General features: G+C 37.2%; 1 protein-coding gene across 1 annotated transcript; it reads left to right on the top strand.

Moving 5' to 3' along the window:
* Positions 1 to 4,797: 4,797 nt before the first annotated feature.
* LOC110891158 (putative disease resistance RPP13-like protein 1) lies at positions 4,798 to 9,447 on the top strand. Its single transcript, XM_022138824.2, has one exon. The coding sequence runs from the start codon at positions 4,988 to 4,990 to the stop codon at positions 9,140 to 9,142; it is 4,155 nt and encodes a 1,384-aa protein (XP_021994516.1). The 5' UTR covers positions 4,798 to 4,987; the 3' UTR covers positions 9,143 to 9,447.
* Positions 9,448 to 12,078: the final 2,631 nt, after the last annotated feature.

Raw genomic sequence — 12,078 nt, 5'->3', positions numbered from 1 at the left:
GTACACATGTGTATAGCGTCTGTTTTCTGTGATATCTCAGTTTTTTTTGTGTATTGAATGTGTAAAGTTGTTGATGTACACTTGTGAATTATGCAGAGTATTAGTTTCTGAGTTTTTTTGTTCAATTCTTTGAGTTTGCTATGTTTTTAACGCGATGTACACATGTGTATTCTAATTTTGCTCTGTTTTTAATGCGATGTACACATGTGTATTCTGATTTTTCTCTAATTATAACCCAATGTACACATTTGTATAGCGTCTGCTTTTGTGATATCTCATAATTTTTTGTGTATTGAATGTGTAAAGTTGTTGATGTACACTTGTGAATTATGCAAAGTATTAGTTACTGAGTTTTTTTGTGCTATTATAGGAGATGTTGTTAACGAGAAAAGTGGAGATGGGAGGTCGATAAGGATGATTCACGTATGAGGTCGATAAGGATGATTCAGCATACAACGTGGCGAATAGTTGTAAAAGATTATGTTTTTTGTTTTTTCGATTATGTTTGGTTTATTGTTTTTACGAAACTGAAACTTGTAATTATATGTTTTTTGTTTGGTTTGGAAACCATTATGGAACTTGTAATTTGTTAAATATAAAATAGTTTTACATGTATTGTTTCGATGTATGTGTTATGTAGCTAATTACACATATGTACGATGCTGAGTACACATGTGTACTGTTCTATTTATATCCAAGTACACATGTGTATACCGTTGGAATATTAACGTTAAGTGGATCTTAAAATCAAAATTTGAACTCTGGTGATTAAATGTGAAATAAAAATTAAAATTGAAATATGGTGATTTGTTATTTGTTTTGATAATTATCTTATTAAGTAAAACATAATGTGGATAATGAATTTAAATTAGGAAAGATGTAACTTAATTCAATTATTAAAATAATGATTTAAATCTATTTTTTTATATAATTACAATCTTACCCTTAACAACTAAAAAGGAAATCAAGGTCAAGATCTGTTCACGCAGTTCACTCTTGGGAGTTTGTTCATGCTGGAACCCTACACTATATATATATATATATATATACACTATAATTATTATTGTGACTATGGGTTCATCCAGTATTGCATATTTCGCTTGCCGTATTTCTAAGCGAGCATTTCCCCTATTTACCTTATTCTTTCTTCTTCATCCACTAACTCCTCACCAAATGTGCGAAGTTCCTGCACGTTTTCGGTACTCATGGGTGGTGGTGGTGCGGGTATTAGGCCAGGATACTGGGGTATCGGTTCTCCATATGGGTATGGGTTTTCTAGTATTTCCCAAACATACTGATCGGCATCCCAATATGGATCTAGAGGGTCAAGGTTAGGGTATGGTGCTATAGGGTTTGGTATGGGTTCCTCCTGTGGGTAGAGTTCTCGATAATCCCTATGTTCATTCTCCCATGGGTCATAAGCTAGAGGATTTGGTGATGGGACTCTAGGGATTTCGTTTTGGTCGAAGACGGGTATGGGAATCTGGTCTCCTGGGTTAGGTTCTATTTCCATGGGTTGGGTAGGGAACAGTGGCAGTGGCTGTGGTGCAATGATCTGGTCTCTAAGTTTGGGTCTTCTGCAGTGGTAGCTAGTATGTGAAAGTTGGCCAATCGCCTATTGACTATGTCTTAGGTCGGGGCATCATCTCCCTATTTGCTGCTGCTAAAGTCCTTTGTTGTTGTAACTTCCTCATTCGCTTCCTACGCTCATGTACTCCCCGACTGAACCATCATCTCTTTTTCGTAGGGAATGGTTCTTCGGATTGCGCCTTAAATATGAAGATCCCCTCTTATGTGTCAGCTGAATACCCCGAAGGAGTAGGCTAGGAGTAAGTTCCTTCATCTCTAGGAGAACTAGACAGGTGACGATAGGTGTCCGATGGACCTTGATCACTCATACTGTAACTAACAAATTGTCAAATAACACAAAACAATAATATACAGATATGCACGTAATCACGTAGATTATTTCCTAACATAATGGATAAAATTTTGGTGTCAGCAGAACACTTTTGTGGCTGAATCAATGGTTGTAGCTCTGATACCACCTTCTGTCGCAACCCCCGACCCCTGCCCCGGGAGGTGGGCGGCCGCGAGCTCGCAGAGCGAGTGGTATGGGTGTTTATTAATTTGGCAGCGGAAATTACATCAGGACCGTAGTTAGGAAATAGTTTATCAGAGTAAAACACCACACTTTTATAATTAATAAATACATGGAAATTCCCAAGTTTCCATTACAAACATGTTTAAAGGGGTAAACCCTAATTTATTGAAATAAAACTTCTTCTTTATTTAGGTAACTTTTATAGCCACATTTCTAAGCCTTCAGTGCTCTCCAGCTGGCTTCTAATTGGCTTTCACATTTTGTTACCTGAAACGCGTTTAAAAATATTTTATGAGCAAGAAATACTAGCGAGTGAATCCCAGTTTAATCAAAACAAGTTTTATCATTTTACAGCATTGAGGGTAACCCGCAATTACATTTGTGTATATCTACTTTAATTACCACCCACGGTACTGTCAATCCTGACTCGTGGTAATGTTACTACTCACAGTGTAGTAACAAGTTGTGTATATAAAACCCCAACATACCGACGATAATTGTAGATTTAAAAATACTCAATCATTGTGAATTAAAATTTAAAAACATTTGAGGTTTTGTAAAAGCAGTTTACAAAAAGGGAATTATTCACAAAAAGGTTTCACAAAAAGAAGGATTAACTCACATTGTTAATTTAGGTATTTCATTGTGACCTCTTGGGTTATAAAGGTATTTCGGGTTTTAAGTTTCGTGTACGGGGTGTATTTTAAGACATATAGGGATGTTTTAAGGATTTTAGGAGAGTTGTTATAATGTGCGAATAGGGTATACGTAAGCACCATTAATCTAAGTTTAGACCAAGGAACAAAGGGTTAGATCTAGCGGATTTTGGCAGCCTCACTCTTGGTCCACATTGACCCACATAGAAGAGTGCTTTTGGGTCACAATCGAAGGGTAATCGATGTATAAATCGCCTCGGTTTGGATGCTTCCTATGTCATTACACATGTTAATGTCCTTGCAAAACATTAGCGATCTCGATTTCCTTACGTATTACGTCTTATTTACATCTCAACTTATTCTTACAAGCTACATACCATTTCTCATACAAATACATCTCATACTGCTTAAAGAAGCAATTGTTGTCCCAAAATGATGACATTTTAGCTCCACAGGCGTGCGAGAAATTATAACCGAAGAAATGAAGAAGAATAAGAATTGGTGTTGTTTTAAATTCGTAGGCAAGGCAGATGATGTCTAAATACTAATTTGAATTCACAATTATCAGCCTCATATAGCTCTATACGCGGTATATACCTTTATTCACGTGCCTAGACAACATCGTATCAATGTCAAATCTGTCTAACATACGTTGCGTATAGCTCTATACGCAGCGTATAGATGCCTCATATACTGGCTACGTATAGATCTATACGCACAGGGGCGGACCTATCCATTTGAGTGGGTGGGGGGGCCGTACCCCTTGAAAAAAAATGTTTTAGGGTTAAATTTCGCGTAAAATCTCGACCGCACCTCTTGAAAATTTTCAACCGCACCCCTTGAAAATTTTCAACCACCCCTTTTAAAAAAATCTGGATTAAAAAAAAAATTAAACATTGACTTTTATTAAAATATAACCTAGTGTATATAATTATACTTTAACCACTTTACTTAACAATTTAACCCAATAACTTTTATTTAACAATTTAACCGTTAGCTTACTAAACGTCCCATTGTAATCCAAGCCCAATTAACCAATCCAATTAAATTTGAAGTTAAATAAAACAACCCAACCTAACACAACCCAACACCCCTTCCAATTCTTTCTCACACTCTCCCTTACTAATTGCGCATCGACCGACGCAGGAAAGCAGTCAACAGGCACGACGGCAGCGACTGCATTCTCATAAGAAAAGCTTGATTCCGGCCACCCCACCACCTAGAATACAAAATTTAAAAAGGTACCTTCGTTTTTTTATGTGGTTCTTAGGAGAGATAGAGTTATAGAGATGTTAAAAGGGTTTGAAAATTTTATGTGTTTTAATACATTTTTTTTTGTTGTTCTAGACTTTAGTAGCATGATTTAGTTGTTTTGGTGTTTTTTTTTGTTCTAGACTTTACTATGGCTTGAAAGTTAAAATTGAAAATTATGGATCGATTTATATGTGATAGAAACCATAAGTAGGGAAGTTTTGATGAGATTTCTCATGAGAAACTGTTAGAAAAGTAACTCTAGATAATGTTTTGCATAGATTTCAAAAAATGAAAACATGTAGGGCACAATTTTAAACATGTTTATAACGACGTTTGACATGTATTTGATGGTTATATAAATTTTATTTTAATGTTCTTTTGTTTTACATGACCTGACCCGTATGAACCGATTTTTTTATATATACCTAGGGGCCTAAAATCTTTAAAAATATTGCGCACCCCATAGAAAAATTTTTGGGTCCGCCACTGTATACGCAATGTATGTTAGACAGATTTGACATTGTACAAGGTTGTCATGTACCTACTCTGTACGTACGCAGTGTATAGAGCTATACACAGTGTATAGAAACCTCGTATACATGCTTTGTATGACTCTATAAGTAGCGTATACATGCATGATTTGATAGTGTACGATGTGTACCCTATACACTATGTATAGATCTATACGCAGCGTAGGTACGGGTTCAATAGCAATGTTGGTGTAGCCGTGTAGACTCATAAATAAATGGCTTCATGTGAGATGACGTACATTTGCAATAATGCAATGGCAGACAGCTTCACATGCAGTTCTATCCATTATCGTGACTTTGTAGTAGACCTGAAGCCTACTCTCGTCCACACAAATTCTATCTCTTAACCTCTTTGCTTTATCTTTATTTTTTCAGAATTCATACAAACCATTTTGCATCTTATATCAAAACCCACAAACAATCTTTTAAGTTTCCAAATAGCAATGGCTATTGGTGAAGTCTTTATCGGAGCATTCATCACTGTGTTGTTTGAGAAGCTGGCCTCCGGTGACTTAATCAGGCTGGCTCGATCTGCAGGAATTCATCCTGAGCTCAACAAATTGAAAACAAACTTGGCATTGATCCGCGCTGTACTTGCCGATGCAGGTGAGAAGCATATAAGAGACAGATCAGTTCAATTGTGGTTGAATGAACTCCAGCATTTGGCTTATGAAATAGATGATGTACTCGATGAATTGGCCACTGAAGCTATGAGGCGCCAGTTGAACAAAGAATCATATGCCAATGCCAGCACCAGCACGAGTACGAAATTAAAGTTTATTCCGTCCAAACTTCATGCTATTAAGTATGGTCTTAAGATGAGGTCTAAGCTAGAAGGGATTGCAACCAAATTGCGTGAACTAGTTGAGGAGAAAAATCTTTTGGGTTTGGAGGATGATGCTGAAAGGCCAAAGAGAGGTAGTAGACGGTCAGAGGAAACTTCACTCTTGCCTATAGTCGTTATAGGTCGGGAAAGTGATAAAGAGGCATTGTTGGGGAAGTTGTTGGGCAGTGAATCTTCAAATAGTCAAACTCCAACCGTCAACGTGGTATCCATAGTTGGTCTGGGTGGGATTGGCAAAACCACTCTTGCCCAACTTGTGTATAACGATAAGAAAGTGAAGGAGCAATTTGAACTCATGGCATGGGTTTGTGTTTCTGATGAATTTGATGTATTTGGAATTAACAAGGCTATTTTTCAAGCTGTAGGTGGAGGGAACCAAGATTTTGCTAGTCTAAATCTTCTTCAGGTGGCCCTTTCAGAAAAACTTTCAAAAAAGAAGTTCCTGCTTGTTCTAGACGATGTCTGGAATGAAAACTACAAAGAGTGGGAACTCCTTCAACGCCCATTTTATGTAGGGGCTCCTGGAAGTAAAGTTCTTGTGACCACACGGAAGACCATGGTTGCATCGGTGATGGGTTCCGTTCAAACGTACCCTCTCGAGATTTTGTCTGATGAAGAAGCTCTATCTTTATTTGCTCAATATGCGCTAGGTAAACCTAATTTCGATTCACGTCCAACAATTAAATTGCATGGTGAAGCTATCGTGAAGAAATGTGGTGGATTACCTTTGGCTTTGAGAACACTAGGGTGGGTGTTGAGAACAAAATCAAATGATGAAGAATGGGAAGAATTATTGAATAGTGAGTTATGGAATTTACAAAATGAAAGTGAGATTCTTCCTGCTCTAAGGCTAAGTTACTATGATCTCCCAGGGCATTTGAAACAAATGTTTGTGTATTGTTGCTTATTCCCAAAGGATTACATTTTTGACAAGGATGAACTGGTCCTTTTGTGGATGGCTGAAGGGTTTTTGGGTCAGCCAAAGGGAGACAAATTAGTGGAGAGTTTTGGTGGGGAGTGTTTTGAAGAGCTTGTGTCAAGGTCATTTTTTCAGCATTCAACAAATGATAAATCACTATATACAATGCATGACCTGATAAATGACTTGGCAACTAGTATTGCAGGAGAGTTCTTTTTTACTTTGGATGATAAGATGGATGTTTACAACAGCCAGGAAGCTTTAGAGAAGGTCTACCATCTTTCATATATTCGTGAAAGTTATGGAGCATACAAAAAGTACAAAGCACTACAAAGAGCCAGACGCCTGAGAACATTGTTAGCTGTGTCACTTAGAAGGTTAAGTAGTTGGGAAACATTCTATATACCAAACATGACTCTTATAGAACTACTTTCCAAACTGAAATTCCTAAGGGTGGTAAACCTAGCTAATTATAATATTACAGAGGTACCACCATCTGTTGGTAGTCTTAAGCATATGCGGTACCTCAATTTTTCCAACACACAGATTAGATGTTTACCTGAACAGGTTGGTGACCTTGTTAATCTACAGAGCTTGTTGTTGTCTAGTTGTCATGAGTTATCTAGCTTGCCAAATAGTATTGCAAAGTTAATAAACCTACGACATCTCGACATCGCGAATACCCCACGATTGAACAAGATGCTGTTAGGACTTGGTGGATTGACGAGTCTACAAACTCTACCCAAAATTATTATTGGAGGAGTTGGCGATTGTCGAATATCGGACCTGAAGGGAATGTTGCATCTTCGAGGTCAACTTTCCATCGAGGGGCTGCACGAAGTGAAAGATGCAATGAACGCAAAGGAGGCACACTTACAGCAAAAGAAGGGAATTTGTGATTTGCGGATGGAATGGACCGATGTCTTTGATGATTCTCGGAATGGAAAAACTGAATATGAAGTACTTACAGGGTTAAGACCTTCCGAGAAGTTGGTGAGCCTTGAGATTGTGTACTACGGGGGAACAAAATTGCCTAGTTGGGTTGGGGATCCCTCTTTTGTTTGCTTAACCCGACTTACATTACGTGGTTGTAGAAGTTGTACGTGTTTACCAACACTTGGACATCTACATTCACTTAAAGAGTTGTTTGTTGAAAGCATGGATGGGTTGAAGAGACTGGGTTCCGACTTACTTAGACCCTCTAGTTCTTGGCATGGTATAGCATTTCCATCACTTGAAGTTTTGAAATTTAAAGACATGAAGAGCTGGGAGGAATGGTTAACTAGTGGTGGTGAAACAGCTGGAGCATTTCCTTGTCTTCATCAGATGTCCATAATTAATTGCCCAAAGCTAGATGTGGTGGCAATGGAGTTAATACCATCACTTCAAGTTTTACTTGTTAAAGATTGTTCTATGGCGGTGTTAAGAGGTATGGTTGGTATGTCCAAATCAATTGCTACATTGACAATGAATAATATTAAAGGACTTACTCAGCTACATGGAGAAACTTTAGAGCATCTTAAGGCAGTTGAAGATTTAAGCATTTGGCACTGTGATGAACTCACTTACCTGTGGGAATCAGAAGCAACAGCATGTGAGATTCTTGTGAATTTAAAGAGCTTGAGTGTAGGTTATTGTGCAAGTTTAGAATCATTTGGAGAGAAAGAAGAGCACTTGACGCTTGACATGAAATCTATTACACAAGTAAGAATTTATGGTTGTCCGAGACTAGAGAGGTACAGGTGTCCAAATAGCATTGAGAAGTTGGAAATAGAAGAGTGTGAAAGTTTGGTGTCATTGGGAGAGAAAGAAGAGCACTTGAAGATGGGCATGGAATTTGTTAAAGAAGTGAGCATCAAGAATTGTCCGAGACTAGAGAGGTACATGTGTCCAAATAGCATTCAGATATTGGAAATCTCTAAATGTCCAAGACTAGAGAGGTACAACTGTCCGAATAGCATTGAGAAGTTGGAAATAATAGATTGTGAAAGTTTGGTATCATTTGGAGAGAAAGAAAAGCACTTGAAGATGGGCATGGAATCTGTTACAGAAGTGACAATAGGTGATTGTCCAAGAATGGAGAGTTACAATTGTCCAAACAGCGTTGAGAAGTTGAGAATATATGGTTGCCCTTCACTTTCCTTGACCTTCCCAACAATGGACGATCTCCCATCCACTTTGAAGTTTCTAGAGATTAAGAGATGTGATAACATAGAATCCATTCTGGATAATGGTTATGGGTTTCTTCCATTTCTTTGCTTGAGATGCCTTGTGATATCTGATTGCAAGAATCTGAAGTCATTTCCTCATGAGAAATTGCAAAAACTCACATCCCTAGAAGAAATCGTGATATGGCTTTGTCCAAGTCTAGATTTCCCCTTTCCCTGTGGTTTGTGGCCTCCTAATTTACGTTTTTTAAGTATAGGAGGGTTGAAGAAACCCATTTCAGAGTGGGGGCTGCAAAATTTCCCACCCTCACTTTTTATGCTACACTTATATGGTGATGAAAACTCAGGAGTGGTTTCATTTGGTGCAAAGACAGACGAAGAAGATATATCATCTTTTCGTCTTCCATCATCTCTAATTTATCTAAATATATGGGGTTTTAATGAGCTGGAATCAGTTTCAGAGGGCATGGAACACCTCACCTGCCTTCAACATCTTAATATTCATAATTGCCGGCAGCTTAGAGATCTGCCAGAGACACTACTCCCTTCACTTTCAAGTTTAGTTGTGGTTGGTTGTTCCCCAGAATTGATGAAAAAGTGTAGTAGAAGTAGAAAAGGCAAGTATTGGCCCATGATCTCCCAAATCCCTCACTATATATTAGATTGATTGGTGTCACAATATCTTTCAAAGCCAATTGAATCAGAAGCGGTCATATATACCATCAATTGATTACCTGCCAACAATTTCATTTTGGGATGATCAGAAAGCAACGACAGTTCAGTTGTCTTAGAAGAAGCCAATTTTTATTTTTATTTTTTGAAAGATTGAATTTTACTCCATTGAACAGAACCATTATCTTGTATTTCCGAAAGATTTATTTTTTAGTCTGAAAGTTTTCTGTACTTTTTTTTCGACCATCTTGTCTTTGTCCCAAATTTAATAGAAGCTAGTTAATCAAATTGAATTTTCAATCTTCCAGAATGAACCAAATTGAGCAGTGCAGGTTAATCAAATTGTATTTATTTATATCACAACTCTTGTTTCCTAACTGTAATCTTCACATGGTGATTGTTGCTCAGCCACAAGAACAGAATCAATTTGCATTAGGGATTTCTGATGGAACTTTTCATGTTTTTTTTTTTTTTTTTGGCTACTTCAACAATCTGATGACAGATGGAGGAAGCCACCATCTGTTGGATAATCTTGATGGGTATGGATCAAACAGTTCCGAGTCGAGTACGGGTCGTCAAACAACTTGCGGGTCAGCAAAAGAATGGGTCAGCAAAGGCTCATTTAATCGTGGGTTTGGTAGTTACTTTTGACCGACTCTTGTGGATGTGAATGTGTGAAGATGTGGCTAATTACAAGGAGTACGTGGAGTAGTGTATTTAGCATGTGGGTTTGTTTTGTTTTATATAAATAGCACAATAGGGTAAGGTTATTAGTGTACACTCAATTTCAATCAAGAAAGCGCAACAAGTTTAGAAAACACAGGCTTCTTTACGTGAGTTCTTTTAGTGTGTGTTTGTGAGTTAATCTTGGGCTTGAACCAACACCATCGGCTGAAACTGGGTCCACAAGTACAGTTTCGTCTACATCACGCAGAGGTGACCAGGCTCTAATGCTCTATCAAGTTGAATAAAAGCTTGTTTTCTGTCAGTTTCCATCTTTGTAGTTAATATATTGGCCTCTTAAAGTTGTTAAAGATAGTGTCTAGATATGTTTTTTGATTGATGTTTTGACTAATTATGATTTTTTTAAATCGACCACTTTTGGTCAGAACTCATTTTGACCTGAAACGAAATGGGCCTGTTCTAAGTTGACCCATTCTAAGCCGAACCCGATCTAACCCATTAGCGGACACATCCTGACCCACCTATTTTGCCAAGGGCTCACACTATCTGCACACCTTGTTGGCTATCTACACACTTAGGGTATACCTACGCTGCGTATAGAGCTTTATGCAGCGTATATAACCCATCAGATTTTTTATTTTTTTATTTTTTTTTTTTTTGCTATTTTGATGTATTTGTGGTATAAATTCTCACCCGGTTCCAACATTAAATCGCTTAAAATATATAATCGTCAATGTTATACCAATAATATTATATAACGTTAAATTGTTTTGGAAAATGTATATACAGTTCGAATATATTATATTGTTATCGTTTAAATTATATTATTATACCATGTCTAGTGTTGTTCGAATGCTATAAACGTTTAAATATCATACTGTTAATAATTTTTAAATACTACATCTATAGGCTTATAAGGGTGTTGTATGGTATCCTATAGTATCGCATCGTATAGTGTATAGTATAAGTCTCGTATAGGTTCCCTGTAAGTCTTGTATATGCCTATAGGCCTATACGGGACCTGAACCACACCTATAGGCCTATACGGGTGTTATATCGTATCATATAGTATCGTATCGTATCGTATAGTGTAATATAAGTCTCGTATAGGTTTCCTATAGGTCTTGTATATGCCTATAGGTTTATACGGGACCTAAACCACACCTATTGGCCTATACGCAACGTATATAAAGGGTGTATTTAAAAAAACATTTTTAAGTATCGTATCGTATAGTATAAGTCTCGTATAAACCTCGTATAAGTCTCATATAGGTCTTGTATCTGCATATAGGCCTATTGGGCGTGCCAGGTTAAATATTCACAAGTTAGTAAATAAAAGAAAACAAATAAATACAAGAATGTACAAGTATTCACAGTTTGTACACCGGTAAAATAATGACTCGGATTGTTCCATAAATTTCGCCGTGTCCCCAGCAACGGCGCCAAAAACTTGGTGCGTGTCTATGTACACATATTATTTACATTGATTTTACACACACACACATGGGTTTTAATATTTATAAAAATGGTTTATACCTTAACATTAAAACAGACACAACAAAGGACAAGTGTATCCCGTCATATATGTAGCAAAGTATTCGTACGAGCCAGATATCGATCCATGGAACACGGGCGTTATTAAGTACTAAATCTTTGTCATTAGATTACCAGATAAAAGGATAAGTGAATGGTTGTTTAACTAAATTATCTAAAACTATATTTAAAACGTAAATATGCTATTATCTTGTTTCACAAAAATCCTAAACATGTTATCTACATCACATATGTCACAAAATCACTTAATCAATTTTCCAATTTCAAGACAGATAGTCATCCGCTAGGAGTTTTCTAACATGATGATTCTTCGGAAAGTTAATGCGATAAACACACGTTAACCACCTAAACTCATTCTTTAGCGAGCTATTGATATATATTCATGTGAACCTTTAAAGATAGATTAGTCATCCGCTAGGAGTTTTCTAACCTCACTTATAAAAGAAAGCAATACCGATGGTCACAATATAGCCACGAGGATAAGCATTTGTCACACCCCGATATTTCCACGTATTACCGGTGGGCCCGGTGGGGATTATCGTGACGTAGTTGATATCATCATAGTCAAACAACACAATTTAAATGCACAGCGGAAGCAAAAGATAATTATATTACAACCGAATGAGAATATCAAAGTATTACAAACGGTATGTAAAGGGATCCACAGGCGGATCTAATAAAAGAAAACTGTTC

The sequence above is a fragment of the Helianthus annuus genome, chromosome 11 (assembly GCF_002127325.2).
Source record: "Helianthus annuus cultivar XRQ/B chromosome 11, HanXRQr2.0-SUNRISE, whole genome shotgun sequence".
NCBI classification, from domain to species: domain Eukaryota; kingdom Viridiplantae; phylum Streptophyta; class Magnoliopsida; order Asterales; family Asteraceae; genus Helianthus; species Helianthus annuus.
This window is presented reverse-complemented; position numbering and strand designations above follow the sequence as displayed.